The 24,298-nt window shown below is 41.3% G+C and overlaps 1 protein-coding gene across 6 annotated transcripts in view; it reads left to right on the top strand.

Moving 5' to 3' along the window:
• Positions 1 to 24,298, top strand: part of PPP2R2C (protein phosphatase 2 regulatory subunit Bgamma) — a 296,637-nt gene that overhangs the window by 208,379 nt on the left and 63,960 nt on the right. For 5 of the 6 annotated variants that reach the window (XM_050947819.1, XM_050947817.1, XM_050947821.1 and 2 more), the window contains 4 exons: positions 7,302 to 7,399; positions 9,043 to 9,208; positions 13,849 to 13,961; positions 14,595 to 14,772. In XM_050947819.1, coding sequence (XP_050803776.1) covers positions 7,302 to 7,399; positions 9,043 to 9,208; positions 13,849 to 13,961; positions 14,595 to 14,772 — 555 coding nt within the window. Of the gene's footprint in view, positions 1 to 7,301; positions 7,400 to 9,042; positions 9,209 to 13,479; positions 13,761 to 13,848; positions 13,962 to 14,594; positions 14,773 to 24,298 lie in introns of those variants that run through there. The other variant, XM_050947822.1, reaches the window with a different exon arrangement.

The following is a 24,298-nucleotide window of genomic DNA, read 5'->3' as shown; positions in this document are numbered from 1 at the left end:
TCAGTGTGAAAGAGGATTGCCTGCAGCCATGACAGGTTGTGGCATGATCTTATTAGCTCTCACAAGCCAAGTTTACACCAGGTCAGTACTTGGATCAAAGACATCCCAGGAGCTCCTTGTTGCTACAGAAAATGAAGTTGGTGATTCTGTAGAGGACACTCTTGCCCTTTGAGTCAGCAGTGAATCAATGCCTCAGTATATTGTTAGGAACACTGTGATGCTGAAAGTGCTGTCTTTTGGATGAGGCATGAGTCAAAGGTATCCTGACTTGTTCTGATAAATACAGATCCCACTGCATTTTTTGTAACAGTAGTGATGTTAATTCCAGTATTCTGGCCCACTCCAAATCCAGTAATTGACCATCCAGATTTCCCCTGCAATTTCAACTGGATATAATATTTATTTCCATTCTCTTCCCTAAACTGTTGCATGATATTGGGGTTTGCTCTTAAAAAAGCTGCCACGATTAATCGAAGAGGTTGCATTTTCAGAGTGGGTGAAGTGATTCTGAAATGTCCCTTACTTGCATTATGTTCTGAGGAACAATTAAAGTTTGAAAATGTTTCAGTGTTACCATAGAGATGGAAAATATCCCGAGGTTTTTAGTCAAAGTTATGGGGAGTTTGTTTGACAAAAGGTAAGAGCTGAGTAAAAATGAGTAAGGCCTTTAGGATTTGGCCCATAGGATGTATGATATGGGGATAACAATATTCATCTAAGGTATAATAATCAAAATATTGTGAAGGTCCCTGATGTGTAGATTCATATTGTGCATAAACTAAGTATTTTGACCTATGTCTTTTCTGTATTACTTAAATCAAGAAACCGGAAAAGTTGTGAAGCCAAACCAGCCCTAGAGAGAGACACTGGACAGTAAATTATGAGTGTGGATAAAAGGCCAATATGATTTTGATCTGCATGTGCAGAGACTCCGTCATAGACTCCGTTATAGTCACCCCACGACTGATCTAGTGAGACTGCTCCTGGAACGCTGCAATTATTTCTGCCTACATGAATATTGGAAAGGTACTAACAAACCTCAGGGAGCACAGAGAAGAGCAATGCAAAGAGAGATCTGTCTGACACTAATTTTAAGAAAAACATTGAAAGAACTGAATATGTATAGCTAAGTAGCAGCTGTGGGGTAACAGCAGAATGGACTACAAGTTTTGAAAGGGTGTAAACACCAAAGTTGGAGAGGGATTAGTTTGAGAGGTGCAAAAGGGCATATATAACTAGCAGTAATGGGATGGATTTAAGAAATGGATACTTTAGGCTGAATCAGGAAAAACTTCTGGCTGGGATTAGGCTGCAGCATAGTCTCCCAAGGAGGAGTTCCCATTCACATGACTATTTAAAATTAGATTGAAGAAAGCACTAGATAATATGCAGTATTGGTTGAAACAATCCTGCTTTGGCAAGCCATGGAGTAGATGACCAAATATGGCTTTTCATCTCTAGTTTAGATTATTCTGTGCAGATTTAATTTAAAAACAACAGTATTTTGAACCAAAATACCATTGTTGTTTTTTAATCAAGTGAGGATGATCAGCGCTGCCGCTTCAAAATATTTCTTCATGTGCCAGTTCATATATATTTTACAAAGCTGAGCTGGGGTTTACAATCTGGTCAGCAACATTTGCCCATTGGCTATTGAGGTCACAGTCGCTGTTCCCTACTTGGTGAATTCTCTCTGTGTCTGATCCTGATGTGTTAGAGGAAAGCTTGGCACTGCTAGGTGTGGTATGAAAGATATGTATTTGAAGAAGAATGCAAGGGGGTTGTTTATCTGAACCATCTATTTTAGCTCACTTTACATGTAGGGTCACCTCCTGGTTGGTATTTGACCAGCCTGGCCAGGTTTTTTATTTTTAATGGATTTGCCAGTTTTTCCAAAAAAAAATTTAATCTGCTGGCCTTTTTTTTACATAGATCTAAAAATTTGCATTAGTATCACAGTACACTGGCATATCTAATGTTAAATGTTTCTGTGTCCAGCTAACAATGCTGCAGTGTTCCTACTTCCACAGATTAAGTGATAATAGATCAAAACTGTTGAAAATACAGCAACTGTCTGCCCACCAACACACAAGCGCACCACATGTATGTGAGAGGGTTTGAGTCATGTGAGAGTGAGGAGATGTGTAATGTTATCAATCTTATCTGTACGTGTTATCTCTCTAGCTCCTATACATGGATATTGGGGGGGCGCTGTGAAGTTGCTTTGTAGTTGGAGGTTGGAGATGTGGCGGGGATGTGGGTGGGGTGGATGCCGGGGTTTTTTGCATTTCATACTTGGTACCCCTATGTACATGTGAATGAATCAACTTTTCCAGCATGGAACATTTACATAGTCTAAAGTGGAATCTGACACTTAGCCACACTCTGCACTGCAGTAATAGTTCTCCAGTGTTGGAGTCCATGTAGGATCTTGTTGCAGTGTCTGGAGTTCCCAAAGTACTGATGGAAGTGCTGGGGAATGTTCCAAGAGGAATTATCTGGAAGTGTATAAAAGGCTTTTCTAATTGATCCTACTCCCTCTCTTGCAAAAGAGCCAAGCTGCCTAATCTTTATGAAAGAGCATGACTAATGTTTACCTGCTGGACAGATATATTGCATAGGGGGTGGTTTTTGTGTGGTGATCGTCTTCATCTCTTATTTACTGGATCAATAAAGGTAATTATCTAATACAGGGAAAATTTTTTACTAACATTGCCAATAGAATACAGTGAAGAAGTATTTCCTCTGCTCTTTACCAGAATATCTTAATTGTCTTAAATATATTTAGAATTTCTAGTTCAGAATTACCATCATAGTATTACTAGGGGGAAAGGCATTAACCAAAGCACCTGCAAGATTCAGAGGCCACGTTTGTGCTATGGGCTCTACAGTGGCACAGTTAGGAACTACATTGCTGTAAGTAACCCCATAGTGTAGACACCAACTATAGGGATCAGAGGGGGGTTTTCTGTCACTGTAGGAAATCCACCACCCCGAGCAAAGTTGCTCGGTCAATGGAAGCACTTTCCATTGACCTAGCTGCATCTACAGTGGGGGTTAGGTTGGCATAGCTATGGCAATTGAGGAGGTGGATTTTTACACTCCTCACTATGTCAGCCTAAGTTTTAAGTGTAGATCAGGCCTGAGTTTTACCCCCAGTGCCATCATTAGCAATGGTACTTCATGGACACTCGTTGCTAATCTTTTTTAAATTGCTACAGTTTTAAACCTTTGCTCCAGAAATTGACACCTAACCTATGCACGGTATTATAATCATACCAACATGTCATTGTCTCCTGATCTAGTTTTGATTGACATTAGCAGAAAGACTCCCATTGGTTTCAGTGGCCATTGGCTCAGGCCTTGTGCATATTATAATGTGTTATTGTGAGACTATAGCATACAAACAATTCAAGGAAACACTCTGTGAATGAGCCATTAGCAAGTGCACTGAACTGTATGGTTGAATCTTCCGGCCATTAATCTGTTTTAATTCAATCCTTTCTCAGGACCAGTGCCCAGAATGAGTTACTGTTACTCAGTTGTTACTCGGGGGATCAGTAATTGGCCCATCCTAAAAAAGCCCTTTGTTTTTATTTTTTGCCCATCTCTTTCTCTCTCTCTCTCTCCCAAAGTGTGTTTGATTGTCATGTTTTACTCAGCGCACTTAAGCCAGGGGTCCCCATCTTGAGACTGCTCCACTCTTGATTTCAACAAGAGTTGTCTACGTGGTGGGGCTAGGAGGAGGTCCCACATGGTTGAGCACATGCATATATCATCTTACCAATAAAAGGCTGCTGCTGTTAAAGTCAGTAGGAATTTCACAGGTTTAGAAAAGAATTCATAAATATCTCTTTACAAAAGAGGATATTACACACCAAAAGACCCGTTCAGAAAACTTCCAAAAAAAAAAATTGACAAGCAAGTGAAAAGTAAATCCTTCAGCAGGAATAAATTTTACCCCAAAACCTCCCACCCCACAGCTTGGGCAGTGCACCCTCTCTCCCTATGCTGCAGTGAGACCCATGCTTTTAGGACAGTTACTAACAAAGGGCCTGATCCGAAGCCCATTGAAGTCCACATAAAAGTCAAATGCCATTGGCTTTCACAGGCTTTGGATTGGGCCCAAATACAATAGGTCCTAATGCTCTGTTATATTAAAGTTCAGATCAGGAGGCAAAATTCAAGTATCAGGTAAACCCAACATTTACATCCTCACATCATCACTTATAATTTGCATCAACATTTTTATTGGCTGGGGCAAAAACCAGAGTTTGTCATCGTGGATGCAGAGGAAATCCTGTGTCCCCCAATATATGCTCACACAGTGCTGAAAGTGGTCAGACAAAAGTGGCTGTGTGGTTGGCGGGACAGTTTATCATTGTCTACAGAAATGAAAGCGACATCACATTTGCCTGTCCCCAGCCCTTATCAATTCTGCCCCCTTCTCTGTTCTGCCCTCCCAATCTCCACATAAATTCATTCTGACCCTACCCCCGCAGCCTCACTTCTGTTCCTTTTTGAATTCTTCACCTCCTCTTCTCCCAGGCCTGTGGGAGAGGCTCTAGCAGGGTCCCCTCCCACCTTACAGACTGGACAGGGTAGCTCCAGGGATTCTTCATCTCTTCTCCCGTCTTCCCAGGGGGTTTCCAGAGGGGGAGAGAAGCAAAGGAGTTGATACGTTGCTCACAGAAGAGGGTGGGGAGGAGGAATTGGAGTCGCTCTGATCTGTTGGGCTCTTGTTGCTCTCTGTCCCCTCCCATGAGAACAGCTTTGGGCTCCTGAGGTGTGGAGGGGGAGAGTTCTGCCTGTCCTAAAGCAGACTTGATGGCTGCTATGGCCCAGGAGGTAAGTGAATGCACTTTCAGTGACCTGGCTTGAGTCATAGAAGATTAGGGTTGGAAGAGAGCTCAGGAGATCATCTAGTCCAACCCCCTGCTCAAAGCAGGACCAACCCCAACGAAATCATCCCAGCCAGGGCTTTGTCAAGCCAGGCCTTAAAAACCTCTAAGGATGGAAATTCTACTACCTCCCTGGGTAACCCATTCCAGTGCTTCACCACCCTCAGTGAAATAGTTTTTCCTAATATCCAAGCCCACTGCAACTTGAGACCGTTGCTCCTTGTTCTGTCATCTGCCACCACTGAGAACAGCCAAGCTCCATCCTCTTTGGAACCCCCCTTCATATAGTTGAAGGCTGCTATCAAATCCCCCCTCACTGTTCTCTTCTGCAGACTAAATACGCCGAGTTTCTTCAGCCTCTCCTCGTAAGTCATGTGCTCCAGCCTCCTAATCATTTTCATTGCCTTCCGCTGGACTATTTCCAATTTGTCCACATCCTTTCTGTAGTGGGGGGTGCAAAACTGGACATAGTACTCCAGATGTGGCCTCATCAGTGCCGAATGGAGGAGAATAATCACTTCCCTCGAACTGCTGGCAATGCTCCTACTAAGGCAGCCTAATATGCCGTTGGCCTTCTTGGCAACAAGGGCATGCTGTGGACTCATAAGGGCACACTGTGGACTCTTGTACAACTTGAGTTGTACATATTTTATTTTCTGGGTCTACAACCTATTGCAGCCTGGCACACTTTCAGAACTGTGCAGAGGACATAACGCATCCAACAGAAGCAGTGGATTCTGCTGAGCCCTTTTGTTTTCCAGACAGATTCTTAAATTGAAAATGTTCCAGCATTGGCAGCATTTTGCCCATAGTTTTAGGAAGCACATTAGGCACACTTAGAGTTCTGCACATCTTGGCTTAGGAATATTTTTTCTTACACACATGCCCATATTAATGGAATACAATTAATTCCTTGCCCTTTCGAGTCCTCCCAGGATTAGTGAGTAGCCACACATTTTAAACAAATGAAGATAAGTGACACACTTGTGGTCCCATCCTGAAGTCTATGAAATACTAGCACCTACATACACCCACTCAAGATGGAAAAATCATAATAGAGCCCATCATATATCTTGTTTTCAAAAATCCTATATTTAAAGGTTTATTTTTAATAAACTTTCTGTTTCTCAGTAATAGGACAAGGTTTTCTTTTTACATTAGTAATTGTATACTTCCCCCTAGCTTTTTGATAGCTCACACGGAGAGCTACTGGCAATAGAAGCTTTCTGAGATTTGGGGCTGGATTAGTAAAAGAATAATGGGAACAGATGTTTTTAATTCATAAAGTGCATCAAATAAATGGAACTTCTACTTCTCATTTAGATACTTTTGAATTTTAGTGATTTAGGGCCAGATTTTCGAAAGAGCTAGTTACATATCCTGGTTAGGCACCTAAAGGGTGTCCAGATTTTCAATAGGGCTCAGCTGCCACTGACTCCCACTGTTGTCAATGTGAGTTGATGGATGCTGAGCTGATTTGAAAATCTGGCTACTCTTTTAGATGCCTAAATGGGAGCTGCTGAGTGCTAGGCACTTCTTAAAAATCTGTCTCATATCACAAGGTTGATAATTATAGTAAGTCGAAACATGTTTGTGGGTAATACCTATGCGTTTGACTATAACTCAGTATATATGATGGATCCCTAATTTATCATCACACATCCTAATAGTGAGGATTAACTGCAGATTATGATTCTAACATTTATTTTCATGCAAGTGAAATAATTTGTTCTTCCTGCCTTCTAGCTCTTTTTCTCCCCTTTCATTTCAACTCTACAGTGTTTTGTAAAATAAGCTGGCCTGCGGTTTTGATGACATTCACGTCACCTCAAAAAATTGTTCTTGGGGTTCTATATTTAAAAACAAACAAAAACTGGTGTTTTAGAAATTTCTCACGATATGTTTTTATGGTGTTGAAATGATCTGCCAAAAACTCTGCCCTGGAACAGACCATGTTTTGTAGTGCATAGCGTGCAAAGCACCTAAGGAGACTCAGTCTTGCATTCGTGCCTCTGTGGAGGGACTAGGCATTTGCACTCCTTGCACATGAGGACAAGGGGATTCCTGTGCTTCCAGGAGTGCTAAACGCCTCATAGAGGGTGAGGAATATAATTTGTGACACAGCTGAATCTGTAGCAAGAGACTTTCTGTGCTACGTCTGTGCTCTTCTTGGTGCATAACCCCTCTACTCTCAAAACGCAGGCAGTGCCTTAAATCATGATCTTGCCTCTAGAAGTCTACAGTTGTTTCAGTTGCCAGATTTTAATGGCAGGGCAAACGTTTTAAAGGGTAGCTTGCTATTGCATTCCTCTGTATATCTTTTGAGTCCCTAATGTCCTGTATTTTTATGGAGCCCTTGACATTTCTAATGGTTTGCCTTTTCTCACTTTTTCCTTCTAGCTGATATTATTTCTACAGTTGAGTTCAATCACACTGGAGAACTACTGGCTACTGGGGACAAGGGAGGTCGGGTAGTTATATTCCAAAGGGAACCTGAGGTATGTATGTTACTGCTTCCTGTTGTAATTGCTCACTAAGCTTTTTCTTTTACACTGCTGAGATCTAATCGATTTTTGAATGCTATCAGGAGTAACAAAAACTGAATGTTACCTATTTTGGTCAGTGTCACTTCATGGAGCATTCTGTTAATTGCTCTGTTGTGGAGATCGCGGATCTTGGCTGAGAAAACAGAGGGTGAAATCCTGGCCCTGTGAAGTCAAGGGCAAACCTCCATTGACTTCAGTGGAGCCAGAATGTCATCACCCAAAGTGTTTTGCCATAGGGATTGTGTGACAAAGGGGCCTCAGAAAAGAGTCTTGTTCAAAGTGTGTTATCCTTTCAGCCTGTAATATTTAGGTTCAATTAGGTGAATAAAAGAAGGTAAGAGTCTTAATTCAGAATTTCCCTGCTATTCCTAGTTGCTATCCAAGGCCAACAATTGGAAGTACAGAACTTCTAAGTTAAGGAAAAGCTGTTTTTGTTTTTTGTTCCTTGTTTAGTCTGAATTCATAGCTAAGGTTCCACAAACAAGCTTAGCTCTGCATTTAGTAGCAACCACACCACAAAGCTATATGTTCTAACAGCCCTCCTATGATATCTTTCGCTCTTCCTTTTCAAATTCTGCTCACTTTCCCTTGTATCATAACTGTGGAATAAGTAGTGTCATATACCCTGCCTGGTTTTGTTTTGGAGAATGCTGTACACTATCATCTCAGCCAGTATTTGGCCAGTGGAGGGGGTTAGCCAGAAGACTTGGTTATATATGGATACTTCAGTCTCAGATGCACACTGAGGGGGAGAATCAGTCAGGTACAGCAGTCTGTGTACTCTGTAGACACAGGATGGTTTGGACAGATTTGTATTTGTGGTTTCCTTGGTGGTTTATTAGGTAGATAGTGAAAGCTGGCTGGTGAATCTTGGCTTGATTCTCACCTATTTACACCCACTTTAGAGTCCCTTTACACTGCCAGAGAGTGTTCATGAGAATCAGACCTTCTATGTTATGGATAGACTGTGAAAGTGTTGTGACTGTTGTATAGTGGGGACCTGTGAGGGGAGAGGACAGGTCTTTCTTTGGTTTGTACATGAACAATGAGAAGTAAGGAGTGTACAGCAGGTTGATAAAAGAAGGATCGATTGGAGGAGGGTCTGTAGCTCCTCTTTGGAAGAACGTAGTTTGTACATTAGTATGGGGAGTATGGATATTATCCTGGGGCATGTAGAAATGTAATGCAGATAAGTTATGGGGTGTGGCTAAACATTTCCAGGAATGCAGGGAATGGTCAGAGTTAAGGCTGCTTGTGAAAATTAAATTCTGAATTCCCAGATTGTCACATGCGATTTTTTAATAACTACAACATTTTAATAAGTTTTTTACTGAAGTAATTCCTCTTTTGCATTCCTAATAATCTTAACAAAGACTTTTGTTTGAGTATTGAATACCATTTAATGCCCACAGAAAAACAAATTTTATTTGTCATAGTAAAGCAATCTGTCAACAGCATGTTTTAAATTTAAAATAAAACGTTTCCTAGGATTGTTATATTTATGATGACTACCGACTTACCTCAGTCAGTTCTGAAGCTGGAGATAAAATACTGACATCATCAGACACATTTTTGTTTTTCTGTGTTCTTCACAGAGTAAAAATGAGCCTTACAATCAGGGGGAGTACAATGTTTACAGCACGTTCCAGAGCCATGAGCCTGAATTTGATTATTTGAAGAGTTTGGAGATAGAGGAAAAAATAAACAAGATCAAGTGGCTACCACAGCAGAATGCAGCCCACTCCCTTCTGTCAACAAATGGTAAGATAGAAGAACCAGTACAAGAAGTATCAACATTCTGCTCTGGCCCATTCCAGCCCTGCTAGTCTCTCTTGCCCACTATTTCCCAGTCTCATTTAAAATTTAAATTTGCATTTCAATAGTTTCCAGTTTCAGAGTCTACTAAGAAAAACTGTTACATGGATTTTGATATTTACTATCTGTAAGTTTTATTCACATTTAGAGATGAGTATTTCTATCTGAATGTTCATGAGGCATTTAGGGACAGAGAATGGTGAAATTTTTCAGTGACCAAACAAAAAGATCATTTGTTCAGCTCCACTTAGGGGGCCATCTACTTTTGTTAATAATATGCGGTTCTGTTCGGAAAAGCAACTATGTGAAAATGGGACCTTCTTACTCAATAACTGTGCTTTGTATGTGTATGCAGAACTATATCTGCTGACTTAAGTAAAAAAAAATAGGGTTTTTAATACTTTTTACTCCTGTTAGCCCTTCAGAACCAATTCAGCTGAGAGAGAGATCCATTAATTACATTTCCTTCTAATGTATTATCAACAGAACTGTTTACTAAGTGCCAAACAGTTACACTTGGATTTGCAAAATAGAGAGCTAGTGATGCTGATCCTTCTTTCCAAAATACTTAGAAATCTTCAGATGAAAAGTGGCCTACAAGAACTAAGTGAGGGTTTGTAAAGATGTCGCTGTGGGAATAATTTGAAAGCATACAGTTGCACAAGTGTCACTGAGGAGATAATTTGACTTCCAGGACCTTCATTACTGTTGATGCATGACATGGGTAAAAGCCAGCTTGATTCTCAGATGCCAGGTTGAGTTGACAGCGCTCTGATATAAAAAATTTTACTTGTAAAACTGAGCAAATTTAGAAATCACTGACAGATAATAAACGTGGAACACCATAATGCCATCTTAGACAATTGCTTTTCAGAACAGAACTGCTCTTTAAGGCAAGGTCATTACTTCTAGTCAAGATTTACAACAATAAAATAGTATTCACAGATTAGAACATTAATGTCTAATGTGTTTCTCAGTCTTCTTGCCTTGGAACTGGGTTTTTAATACATAAACTTTTGAGGGGCACCCTGACATAATACACAATTCTTGGTATTATATTAATTATTAAGGGTCATTGGGAGCTGCATTGATGCATCCAAAAGCAGAATATACCTAGCGTGACCGGATAGCAAATGTGAAGAATTGGGACCTTTTTTATTTACTTTTTTTTTTATTATTTTTTTTTGCAGGGAAGTATAATTGTGTCTATAATAATACACTAATATCGGGATGATCCTGATTATATCAGGACATCTGGTCACCCTAAATGTGTCACATCTCCTTATGCATATGGAATGGTTTTACTATCTGTTTTCCTCTTGGCAGCTGACATGAGGCAGATTTTTAAAAGCTAGCTACAGTGAGGGCTAAATTTATCATTCACAAAAGAAACATGGCATTTGAGAGTTCATTTCTGTACATCTCCCTAGTCTCAAATATCTTTCCTAATTCAAAGAAGTTTAACAAAATAATCTTATTTTAATATAGGCAGAAGTTGATTCTCTGTTTTGGAAAGCAAACCCTGTTACTTCCATTCTAAAGTATGTTTTTAGAAACCTCAGAAAATACATGGGGCTCAGTCCTAGGCTCTACCTAGGACTGAGCCCCTAAGGACTTAGCACAAACTCTAAGTCACCTTCCTGCTTCCCTGAATGTGGGCTTGCTGGTGGGTTTGAAATGAACTGTCTCAGGGCTGCCCTAAATTACCCTGGTTGCAGCCAGACACAGCCAGCCAAAGATTCGGCAAAATATTATGTGCTCTGCTCTGCCCCTTCCCGGCTGTGGCACAGCCCTGACATGCCTTCTGTGCAGAGGAGAGTGGGGAAAGTACAGGTGGCATAGACCTGAACGTGCTGGCTTTGGACACTCAAAGATGCCTCTGTGTTGGGGGAATCCTTCGCTGCCCCTTGAGGGCAGTTTCTCATTGCTTGGCACTGGTGTCACTGAGTACTGAGCTGGTGGTATATGTAGAAGGATGGTTTAGTTGGTAGGGCAGCTGCCTAAAATTCAGGAGACCTAGCTTCAGTTCCCTACTCTGCCACTCCTGTGTGACTTTGGCCACATTGCTTTGACCATGTAATTGCCTACTTCATAGAAGTGTTGTGAAGATACATTCTGAGGTGTTCAGGAACTTCAGAAGTGGGGGACATGTAAATACTTTAGATCAGCAGCAACTGGTTATTGTTCAGACATTTTTTTTCTGAATCCAGTACTTGGATGCAAAATTAGAATAAGGCAGCTCTAGAAAATTATGTTTAGAATCTAAAGCACGGTTGTGGTCAGAAAAGTGAATGTGTAAAAATAGCATTTAATTATGCAGCAGATCTTCTTCCACAGAGCAAATTGTACCCACAGATAGAGATGTGTAGCTCCCACTGAATTAAATGGAAGACACACCCATGGATCTGAGGTCTGAATTTGGCCCCACGTGTCTTCACATCATATTTGCTTCTAAGAGAAACCAGTGTTCAGTACAGCAAACCATGCAGAGGCTACACAGCTATGGGAGAGGGAGTTGGTTTCTTTCCAGTTCACACATCACCATCAAAATTTGTCAGCGAAGTTCTGATTGCAGCATCTTTATTTAATTGAGACAGAAGGACCCCACTGTGACTTTCAGTCCCAGCCGGGGCTAGCAGTGCTTACAGTCAGCAAAATTAAAGTTTGACTTGTAAACTGAGCTAATTAGATATTATAATAACATATCATTGTGATTCGTTGTTAATTCTTTGCACTACAGAGGCCGGTTTCTGACTGAGTTACGTCAAATAGCTCAGAATTTGGCCTATACAAAGCCTTTCATCTGAGGATTTCAAATTGCTTTCCAGACACTACTTAATTTAAACTTCACAACCCCACCGAGACTGAATGAATATGGAACCTCACAGTGCCATTTCTACAATCCCTTTTCAAAGCATGTTGACACTTTGAATATTTAAGGATGTTGTGAGTCCAGAGGACATACACATAGAGAAGACAATCAGCAAATATGATCCATTTAACCATTAAACAAGCAAGTTTTCCCGCAGACATTGATGTGCTAATCAATAGAGGTCAAATCCTACCATGAAAGAGATACATCTAACGTTGTTTCTTCTTATGGTGTGCATTGGCTTTAGTAGTGAAAAGTGAAAGTTGGGTCATGACATTTTTAAAAACTTATGAATAGCATAGTAATTAGGAATTTTCATTGAACTGTACACACTTCATAATAAATCTGACTACAAGTCACAAAGAAAGCTAACTTGCCAAAAGGAAACACAAAGTGGTGTAATTGTAACATATATTTGATGTTAGCTAGGTACAGCTGCTCAGATATAGGTTAGTATAACTAAAGTCATAGACTGTAACAGTTCAATGTTAGGATTTTTGTTGCATGAGGGTTAGTGAGTGAATAAAAACTTTTACATAAGCTACATCATAGCTATAATGCAGTTCGTTTTCTTTTCTGGGAGAGGTAGGTTAATTGGTTTTAAAGCAAAAGAATGTCAAAGTTAAACACACTACAGAAATGAAATGTGACCACTTTTTCTCCTATCAGATTGTATTCTTTTTAGGGACTGTGTGGAACAAAGCTACAGTCCACATGAGTGGGCCGTGCCCTTTAAAGTCTGTCCTGTTGTTTATTTTGCCTCTTTTTAATGCTGTCATACTTGTCCTGGCAAATTTTGTCATGCCAGCAGTACTCTTTGTAGGGGTGCAATGAAGTTGGGCACTGCAACAGAAACTACTACTATTAGATCACACACATAGGAAGCTCAGATCAGAGCCTTGATCCCTCAGCTTCAAAAAAAATATACAGGCCTCTACCACTTGAACTAAAGGGATTGTTCCTCAGCTGACATTAGTGATAGGTCCCATAGCCTCTGTAGGAGCCAGCCACTAGAGAGCAGTATAAAAGTCATGCACACCCAGCCAGTAAGTTCAGAGGAAGGGTTTGAAATGGTTATCAACTCCAAGAACATTAGTGTCCTTTTCCTCCCCACTCCTCTGCCTCATACCCATCCCAGTGTGATACCTCTCCTTTAGAATTCCTCTCTGTATCTCCCTGCTGCTGCTCTTCTGTCCATGCCTGTCTTTTGGAGATGGGGAACTCCTAAATATAGCCTCTGTCCTTCCCTGGTCTTTTCTCTGCATGAGCCTGTGAGGGAAAGATAATAAGCTTCTGCCTATTCTTGCAACAGGCCGTTTATCAGCTAGACAACCCATCCACCGAATACTCCTATGGCGTTGCTTCTGAATATCCCAGCAAACTGGGCCATTATACATGGCTGTGCACCTTTCATGGCGGGAGGGACATAGGTTCTTAAGGGCGTGCACAATGAGCAGTTTTGATGCACTCCCCTTATTAAGTGCGGAGCAGGACTCTGAGAGTAGTTTCCGCTCATTTTGTTAGCAGGCAAGAATGGGCTGAGTCACTTGTAGATTCAGTAAACCCTTCATGAGTCAGCAGTTTTGCAATTAGAAAAGTGGGTCTGATTTGCAAAATTGAGTTTAGGTGAGTGCTCTGTTTTGGTAATGTTTATTTTAAAGGTGAGTAACAGATTCACCTGGCTAATAGAAACTCTGGTTTCTTTTTTTAAAAGATAAAACTATCAAATTGTGGAAAGTTACTGAACGAGATAAGAGACCAGAAGGATACAACTTAAAAGATGAAGAAGGGAAACTTAAAGATCTGTCTACCGTAACATCACTACAGGTGAGCTACTGGGCCCTGTGAGAATTCTTTGTCCAATGTCCAGCTGTTCTCTAACTGATAAAGTATATGCTCTTGGGTCCTACTTCAGCAACGGATTTCAGCACGTGCATAACTTTACTTATGTGAGTAGTCCTCTATGCTGAATTGGAGCTTTAGGTCCTAAAATATTGTTTAGAATCCCCAATTTCTCTCAGTAGCAAATATTTTATAGTGTAGTAACCCCCATGAAAAGCATGTAAAAAGTTACTGACAATTTATTCTAGCTAGTCAATTGTAAGCTCTTTGAGGCAGGGATCATCTTTGTTATGTGTCTGTACAGAGTCTAGCACAGTAGGTTTCTGGTCCATGGTTAGGATGCTGGGTGCTATGATAATACAAATAATGAATGATAATAATCTATGTACAGCTGGTCTATACATATCTAACATTTGTTTTCAAAGACTTAATTTACTATGGATCAGAAAAATTATAGCCTTTTTGTCACTAGACAGTTTTTGATGAGGGATAAAGCCATGAAAGAAATACAGTAAATTATTTAAAATGTAATTATATCTCATTCCCTGCACTATGCTGAGTTTCTCAACATATACACAGAAATTACTTCAAAAATTTGTATTTAATTTTTTTTGGTAGGTTCCTGTATTGAAACCTATGGATTTGATGGTAGAAGTCACCCCCAGGAGAATCTTTGCTAATGGTCACACCTATCATGTCAACTCAATTTCTGTCAACAGCGACTGTGAGACATACATGTCAGCTGATGATCTCAGGATTAACCTCTGGCACTTAGCAATCACAGACCGGAGTTTCAGTATCCTTTATTATGATTGTTTGCTCCACTGTTGTTCACACTCGGAGGACTTTTTAAAAATCTATTTTAAAATGAAATGCATATTATAACATTCATTTTTATTTTAAAAATACCTCTCCCATCACAGTCTCTGGGAGTATTTGGAATAGATAAATACATCATTTTACTCTACAGGCGGTAAAGTTGGTTATCAGAATTTTTATAGATAATTACCAACCTCCAAGTTGATTAGTGTCTAGTTACCAGGAAACTGACAAAGTCTGAATGATCACTCATCACCTGCCTAGACTACCTTATTTCCCCGTCTCCCACAGACTTTTTATTCTGCGTTGCTCCTTACTGGGTGAAAACGGTTTTCAGAATTGACAGTCTTTACCCCTGCATGCTTACCCTCATGAGAAATACTGAATGAGAGATGATCAGACCAGGCTTAGGTCTCTCAGTGACATGCCTGGCCTGCCTGTGACACAGACCCCTTCCTCCCAGTTTGCACCAGCAGCTGCATCTATCTGTAGTGCTGGCACAGTGCTGTGCATTATGGGGCATTCTAACAATCTGACAGGGCACCACCTGCAATGCAGCAGAGTGGGGAGGGGAAATCAGCCTGGGGGAAGATGATGTAGAGAGGAAACGTTGACATTTTCCTGGAGAGGAAAATGTAGCCCAGACTAAAGTGTCTGTATTGTGTGGAGTGTAAAAGGACCATTAAGGGGAGGCACAAACTACTTTGAGGCCAGGACAGAATGCTGGGTCAGCCTGCCCTGCATTACTGCATTCTTTTGATAATTTTAAAGTATTCTTAATGCAGGTGAAATTCTGTTTCTGTGGGTGTTTATATAAGTCTGTGGGAATTGGAAGTGAAGGCAGCAGAGAATCTCTGTGATGAGTTACATTTCTACCAACAAAGGGAAGTTTGGGATGATTTCCTCGTCGCTGATGGAGTTGCACCCCCCTCTCTTCTAAATCATCTGTGGGGTCTAATCCAAAGACTCCCATTAGCTTCAGTGCGCTTTAGAGAAGGCCCTTAATTTTTTGGTTTGTTTTTGTTTTGGAATGGACCAGATTGCACCAAATGGCAGGTGCAATATAAAATGCCCCCAGCAAAGATATCTCCAGCTCCCATTTAGACCCTCATCCCGCAGACCCTCTTCAGATTAGGCATGTTGAATTGTATCCTGAAAAACCAACCTACTCAAAGAGTCTGTTGCAGGGAAAGTATAAGCAAAGTGCAGCTCCATCCAAATTTGATTTCCAAGCACTGCCACCTCCCTCTTTGATGATGGTTATGAGAGCACATTTTCCCCTGTCCACCAGCCCTCTTCTGTGCAATACATGCACCTCTTCTGCATGTTGTTTATTACAACCTAGAAGGGAAAATGTTGTTGGGTACCCCTTGCTGAAGTGTTGGCATCACATTGCAAAATTATAGGGCAGTCTGTTATTACAAATCCCTAATAAAAGAATAGGGAACCCATGCATCCCATCCTCTGCAATAATTGTGTTTGAATACAAAACCAGGGTTAAATAGCATTAAGGCTGTGACACAAGCTGACAGAAGGCAGGATATAGAATCCAATGGAATTATCTGGCATCTGTCAGTTTCTGTCACAGCTTCTCTATTATTCAAACATTTTTCATTCAATTTTCTTTTTAAAGTCTTTTCTATTGTTCACTGGTTGGGAGGTTAATTTCAATCACTCAGGAGACTGATTGCAGTGCCTAGAGCCTAGCATTGTATTGACAATTTCTGTGCATACTTCCCCACATAACTCTGCCTCGCCTCCATGCATCAATCCAGAGATAGTCAAATTGTGCCAGATTGTCTGGTGTCTTTATTATGTGGTTATATGTTTACTAAGGGTTTAATTCATATACCGTTAAAGTCAATAAATATATTTACAACCTCTTTCATGAGAGTTAGATCAGGCCCAGTATAACTAGGGAGAGAGGTCCATTTCAGTGGAAGGTAGAAGCCTAAATACCTTTGAGGATCTGAGCCAAAATTTCCAGACTTGGTTGCTTAAAATAAGGTATCTAAATCCATATTTAGGCACTTAAATAAAAGTGGGCTGATTTTTCAGTTGCTGAGCCTGTAACATTTCCCTCTGAAGGCACTGCAGTTACATCATGGACAAATTTGGTCCTTACTTTCTACCAGACAAATAGGAGTGACTAGAAAGTACTGGCTATAAACCTAAGCCAGCCTAGCACCAAGCCCCTTCAATCTTTCCCTTGAGTTTGGGAAAATTAGATCTTTGCAGCTAGCCCCTCTGCCTCCCTCTGATGGCCGCACTTGTGAGAGGAAAAAGGAGCAGGAACTTCCTGGAAATTGTCCTCTAAAGGGACAAGTGTTTGGGGGCATTGAATCCCAGGGACTTAGCGGGGGATTCCTTCTCCTCTGCCACAAGAGCTCCTTCAGGACCTAGACTGCCGTTAGTTGTGTCCCTGTGTGGCTACTCCTAGCTCTGTTAACTCCTTTCTGGGTTCCATTTGGAAATGGGGGCTCTGCAGAGGACTTTGCCACAGAGCATAGCTGGGTCCCCTGCTGCTTGCTCTCCTCCCATTAAAACCCTGTGGAGCCCCCTTCTTTTGAAGACCCCCACTGGAGAGGCATCTGCAGGGTACCATGGTGAAACACTTATGTGGAGGCATGTATCATCCCTGCTTCCATCCTCACAAGGGGAAGCCCTTCTTGCAAAGGTTCCCTCGATGCACATTCCGAGAGAAGATGCTCCACGCCTGTATGAACTGTTAAACTAAAGCCCTAGATCCAGACATTCCAAAACTTTGGGAAAGTTCTAATCCAGATCGGGATGAACTTGGAGCAGGGCCGCCCAGAGGGGGGGCACGTGGGGCAATTTGCCCCAGGCCCTGGGCACTGCAGGGGCCCCCACTAAAGCTTTTTGGGGCCCCTGGAACGGGTCTTTAACTCGTTCCGGGGACCCTGGAAAACTCTCGCAGGGCCTGGGCCCCCGGAACTACTTCTGCTCTGGTCTTTGGCAGCAATTCGGTGGCGGGGACCCCCCACCACTGAAGACCCCAGGTCCCCTGAATCCTCTGGGTGGCCCTGACTTGAAGCAGGTTTATTCCTAGTGGTTTTAGAAGATGGAAACAGGAAGAAGAGTATTCTCACTGCACCAGCCAAGGAACAGAGGGTGCTGTGGGAGAGCAGTACCTGCCCAGGTCAGGGAAAGAAGAGGGAGCTGTCCTCTGCTTCCCGTTACTCTAACCCCTGGTTATTCCATAATTGCCAGTTATGTGGTTTCTTCTTTCCACCTTCCTTTGAAGTATCTGTTTCTGGCCACTGTCAGAGGCAGGATCCAGGGTTATGGAGCACTGGTCTGATCCAGTAGGGCAGTGCTGGTGTTCCTATGTAGGGTATTCAGGACAGTTACTCAGCATATTCAAAAATATATAGGAAAGACATTAACTGCATTGCTATTGGCAATCCTTTGTGTTACATCAAGTCTGGTGTAAAGGATACAGAATTTCAACACAAATGTCTTGGTTAACTTTTAAAATAACCTAAATGTTAATTATATTTAAATATGTGCGGATTGATTTTTTTAGGAAATTTCCCATGCTAAAAGTGTGAAGACTAAATATCAGCCCCAAGTGCATTTCTAAATCCAAGATATCTGTAAATCCCTGAAATAGAAGGATTACAATGAAAATAGAGATACAATCAGAACTTACATGGTCCGAGTATGGTCCCAGATAATATTTCACATGTATGTACAGATTTATATACAGATCCTTTACACGTATTAATTAATCCTCACAACAGCCTAAGAGAGGTAAATAAGTATTTACCCACATATTACAGATGGGTTAACTGAGGCAGAAATGTTAAGTAAATTGCCTGAGAGAGACCACCTTATCTTAAATCATTAAATCTCAATACAGCAGCCCTCATTATAAAAAAAAACACTTGTTTTCAGTCTTCAAAAATGCTTGGCCCTCCAAAGATACGTCATAAAATCCATGGGGGGTGTGTGTGTGTATGGGGGTGCCTGAATGGTCAGAAAAAGCTGAAGGACAGACTGTTTTTATGACATAACCTCCTGTATGTCTCAGAGACAGAACAGTTTGAAAACAAGGCTGTTTGAGATTTAATACTATCATTCAGGAGTTTAGCATTGCTATTCTTGTGTATTCACTTACTGCTGTGAGAGCTGTGTTACATACATCTACAAACTCTCACAGCAAAATATTTACGGATATTGGTGATGTTCTTAGAGTTTTCAGTTGGACCGTTGATTTAACTCTTACAACACTAAACAATTCCCCGATAGAGCCCTCTTTTTCCAGGTGTACTTGGTTTGTGGGGTGGGGGAACCAAGTACTTTTCTAAGAAGTAGTTGGGGTATGGGAAAGTTCCTGCATGTGGGAGGCAGGATGGCTTGGGACTGTTGTCCAGACTGGTTGCAGTGGGAGGGGTCTTGCAACTTGGAGACAGGTTGGCATGAGTACAGGTAATGAGAGACATTAGGCAGTGGTTGGGCTGGGAATAGATTAAAGGGACTGAAGGGACTCTTGCAAATGGGAAGGGGAGCAGGCTGAAGTGTACAGTCCCAGGAGATAGTGGATTGATTCCTGCAGCTGGACAGTGGTTAGATGGGAATATTCGTCAAGGGGAGCTGGTTAGTTCAGCCTCGGAGAGGGACTGCTCTGAAGTACCTTTTAGGTAAGAGTTGCATAATGAGGTTGAATTAGCTGTAGATTACCCCCATTGTGGCGGTAAAAGAAGGATAAGACAACTGGAAGAGAGAGAGATCTGCGTCAGTCTGTGGAGAGAATATATTTTTGTCCATACAGTTACCCAGCCTGCTTATGCATTTGTGCAGGTGCACCTGTCTCCCTGAGATTTCGGTTTGGCACATTAAGGACTAAGGAACCAATAACTAGATGTCATTCTGCCTGCCTTTTCATTCTGCAGAAAACAGTTATCTCTCATATAAAACTGTCTGGTTTTTGAGGTGGATTGCCTCTTGCTAAAGCATGAGGTGTTGCATGATGCAGTTAGGACCACTGGGCTCAATGCCTTCTGCTGTGCACATCAGAAGACTATTTTAAAGTTGATAAAGTCAAACAATTTTAAAAATATTGGTTTGTTTCCCAACTTTTTTGCTAGATGGAACGTGAATGAACACAAAGCAAAATATGGTGGCCTGAGTACACCAGATACATGATGTACACAAGGCCCAATTACACCAAATGAATGAATTTAATATATTTTAGTCTGAAATGGCATTTTTAAATAAATGATCTGGCAATGATACATGTCTGTCTTACTCTTTCCCTCTGATGCAGCTCTGCTATATATAATGAACTACGTTCTGTTTGCTCAAGAGGCTGGATTGACAATGACACAAACAAATATATCAGAAGAGTTTCTGGACACTCGCAAACATTTGAACATCTTTATGTACTGGATAAAAGAGCAGTAGAAGCAGTGGTATTCCGTCAATGCTATCAGTATTGCACCAGTATGAGTTATTTGAAAAGAAAGTAGGAAGGTTTGATTTGTAGAATTTTATTTGAAATTAAAATAAAATGGTTAGCTGCCATTATTTCAGCAGCTTTACAAAACACTGAGAATTATTCATTTCTGTGAAAACAGAATGATAAGCCAGTGTAGCTCTTAGGCTTCTTTTCATTTTGGAAAATACTTTAACTCAGTCTTGCAAAATTCAACTTGGATGCTTGCCTGAGACGAGTAATTTTTTTGACAAGTAAGGAAAATATAATTTTGTTCATTAGCATTACTTTCATTTTGGTGAAAGGCAGATAAGTAAGTTTTGAGTAAGTTTCGCGTTTTGGCTGATAAATTTCCATAAAATAATTGCAGGACAACTTTAAACCTTTGTCTCTGTTTGCAAACAGATTTCCTCCATTCCTTGCAGGGGGCGGGGAAGAATAAGTCATGTCCTCAGTGGAATTTAGTATATCTTCTTATTTCTTTGCTAAGAGGTTTAACATGTTCAGTTGCATTAGAGAGAGTGAGAGAGAGACTGCATCCTTAATTATACATATTCTGTACTGAGGGAGAGATTGCTACATTTGTTAATGTTCTGTCTGAAATGGCTTAGCAGTGTTGCCCATAGCTTGAACCTTTAGATACATTATCTTGAATATGGTGAACAAGAAAACAGAACTGCTGGAAGCATACTGATAAGGCTTACTTCACAGCCGTGGTAATCTCTGGATGATCTAACCATACTAAATATTCTTTATGAGCATGTATTTGGATTGCTCACACAACTATGCAGATCATAGCACTTGAACTCCTTTCATTTCCTGGTAGCATGCTACAGTATTTCACCCCAGAGGCTGCCCTGGCATTGCTATGGTAACAACAGCCCCAGTTCCTATACATGCTCATCTTGAGACTCATCTTGACTAAAAAACTCATTTCTCAGTCAGGTCAATATAGTCCAGGGTTATCCTGCTTTAATAAAAAATTCCTCCTTTAATGTCCCAAAAGAGTTAAGTTAATTAGCAAATCACCATAGGTCCTTCTTATAATCTAATGTATTCCAGCATTTGAAGCATATCATGGGTGGTCACATCGTTAGGCTCTGTATCTTGTGGGAATTAATTTACTTTGGACATATACCCAAAAAAAGCACAAAAATAGCCCCAAATAGCACTGCACACAAATGCTTTGCGGTAGGTACAATTGCATCTGAAAACTTCATTAACACAGTACACATACATACACATTGTTCTGTAATGGAGCCCCTAAGCTGAGGAATACCCACTCTTATAATACTGCCAGGCTTGTTTCCTTCAGTGCAGTGCCTTTGGATGCAAAGCTGAAAGCTAATACACAGCATTCTCTTGACATTTTTGTGTGCGGTGTGCTGACAAGTTTGTGTCCTTGGAATGAGATAAGGTTGTTTCTATAAAAGTCTCCAAATGTGATGACTGTGCACAGACTATTTGCAGTGCATTTCTATTACCATGGACAAATGCGCTGTCATAAAGCCCCGCTTTCCTCACATGATCATTTTTCTTATACAAATACTTTTAGTTTGGGAATTATTATATAAAAATAATTTCTCATCTGCAGTTGGAAAGTGCATAAAATCCATTTTTAATGCTTCCTTTAGTGCTGTAATCAAGGGCAGGCTGTGCCACTCTATAATGCATTTAAAGACATACCAGAGCATAGGATATTCTGCCAGAAGAGCTGCTGCTGGCTGAATCTTAAGCCTTAATTTTGATTTTTATTTGTTCTGTTCTCCCATTCACTCTGTCACAATGTCTCTCTCCTACACTCTCTTTCTGTCAAAGTGTAAATAAGTATCAGTCGGCAAAGCGAAAGTCAGGGCTATAATTACAAAGTAAAGGTCTTGAGGTGCTACCAGCCACCTTATTCTCTAGGGTCTGGCACACACCCAAAATTGGAGCACCCTTAGTAGAATTTGAGTTGAAAAACTTCAGTTAATTCAGCTGGACAACCAGGTTTTGGAACAGTGTAAGGCAGTTATTCATCTGCTGCTTTCTGAGTTTACTGATCCTCCAAATGAAAATAAAGAGTTGCCAATAGAAACCAGCAGAGACTAGGGGCCTGATCCAAAGCCCATGGAAGTCATTTGGAGGATTTCCAGATTCTAATGGTACACCTTTACCCCAATATAACACTGTCCTCGGAAGCCAAAAAATCTTACCGCGTTATAGGTGAAACTGCGTTATATCAAACATGCTTTGATCTGCCAGAGTGCGCAGTCATCATCCCCCTTCCCCCGGAGTGCTGCTTTACCGCGTTATATCCAAATTTGTGTTATATCAGGCTGCGTTATATCGGTGTAATTTCTACTAGGGGCTGCGATGCTGCCCTTCCCCCCCACCAATATAGTGTCAGTGAGTATGTTTGGGGGAGAAAGAACAAAACAAAAAAGTCAAATTTTACAAAGTGGAAAGAGAAAGTAGATACCAGCCATCCTGACTCATTTAATCACTGAGAGACATCCTTTTCCTCATTTTCTGTTAAAACTGTAACCTCTTTGGGGCAGAGAATTTTTCTCCTTAAATATTTGCGAAGTGCATTCAAGCTGTACGTACGTATATGACAGCAAAAGGTATGCAAAGTCCCAATTTATGCATAAATATGTATAGCAGGTCCATCATTCTCATAGTTTTTGAAGCCAGAAGGGACCATTAGATCATCTGCTCTGGCCTCCTGTATAACACAGGACATAGAATTTCACCCAGTTACCCCGGTATTGAAACCACACCTGAAAGTCACAATGAGAACAAATATTCCATCAATTTCTTCCACATGCAGAAGATGCAAAATGGGCAGAAGTTGTGGAAACCATTCAGGACAGAGAAATCATACAAAGGAATCTGTGGAGATAAGGAAACTGCAGAGATGTTAGAAAAACTGTGATTCATCTTGGGAAAAAGCAAGCCAATACATCTCTAGGAAAATAATAACTGAGTGTCACGATGTACTGGGAATAATATTTCTTTATTTGTCTGCTTCTGGACCAACAATGGATAGATATATTGTCAGGGATTTTTGTTTTTACTGCTTACAGCAGAAGTAACTTGTGATGTTATTTTCTATGCAGTGGTGCAAGTATGGCAGTCCGGTCCACCGTGCCAGTAAGATATTTATAGCCAGTACTCTGTACTGGAAAGACATAGGAGAAGCAGAACATGGGGCCGCTGGGCGACCCCACACCAGCAGCTCCTCCGGCGTGGCTGTACCACCCCTTGTACTGCCTCCAGCCCTTCCACATAGCTGCATCTCCTGTCTGTGGTCCATACAGCAGCTCCGCCTGAGGACAGGGCTAGGGGTGGGGTTGGGGGTGGTACAGCCAGCCTGGAGGAGCTGCTGGCATGGGGCCACCCAGCAGTCCCACATTCTGCCACTTTAGCCACTGTGGTTCTGGAGAGCCCTGCAGTTCAGAATGTCCTCCTTCCACTGCACCGGAGACAAGCCCTCCCCCTGAGGGTGGGATGGATCATGAGGAGGGGACAAGGAAAGCGTAGGGGCCCCAGGCTGGGGTTAGGGCAGGGAGGAGTCATATGGGGAGCTCATGTGCCCCCCCGTTAGCTGGTGCTCCCCTTTTGTGTCCCTCCCATGAGTGCAGCGTACCAGTAAGAAAAGAATCCTATTTGCACCACTGTTTCTGTGTGGCTACTGCAAGCCTTTAAATGGAGTGAAGTAGCGAATGATCAAGAGAAGTGGATACATTGCTGATGCTTAGTATTGCATTTGAATGCCATGCTGCATTCATGGACAAACTGCTATCTAAACATTTTTATCTCACTTGAGGGCTGTCTCCGCTACCCCATAGTCCTAATTTCTTTACCATGGCCACATGAAAAGCTGCCTTTCCAAAATGATTGGGAGTTCATGTTTAGCATTATATTTATTTTTATTGATCATTTTCAATAAATAAGTGGCTTAACATTCAAAGATGCTGCAGATTCACAGGTCCCATTGATTTCAATAGGACTTTCAGGAGTCAGCACCTTTGAAATTCAGGCTATCCTTTTAAAAAGGTAT

Source organism: Gopherus flavomarginatus, chromosome 3 (assembly GCF_025201925.1).
Source record: "Gopherus flavomarginatus isolate rGopFla2 chromosome 3, rGopFla2.mat.asm, whole genome shotgun sequence".
Classification (NCBI taxonomy): domain Eukaryota; kingdom Metazoa; phylum Chordata; order Testudines; family Testudinidae; genus Gopherus; species Gopherus flavomarginatus.
This window is presented reverse-complemented; position numbering and strand designations above follow the sequence as displayed.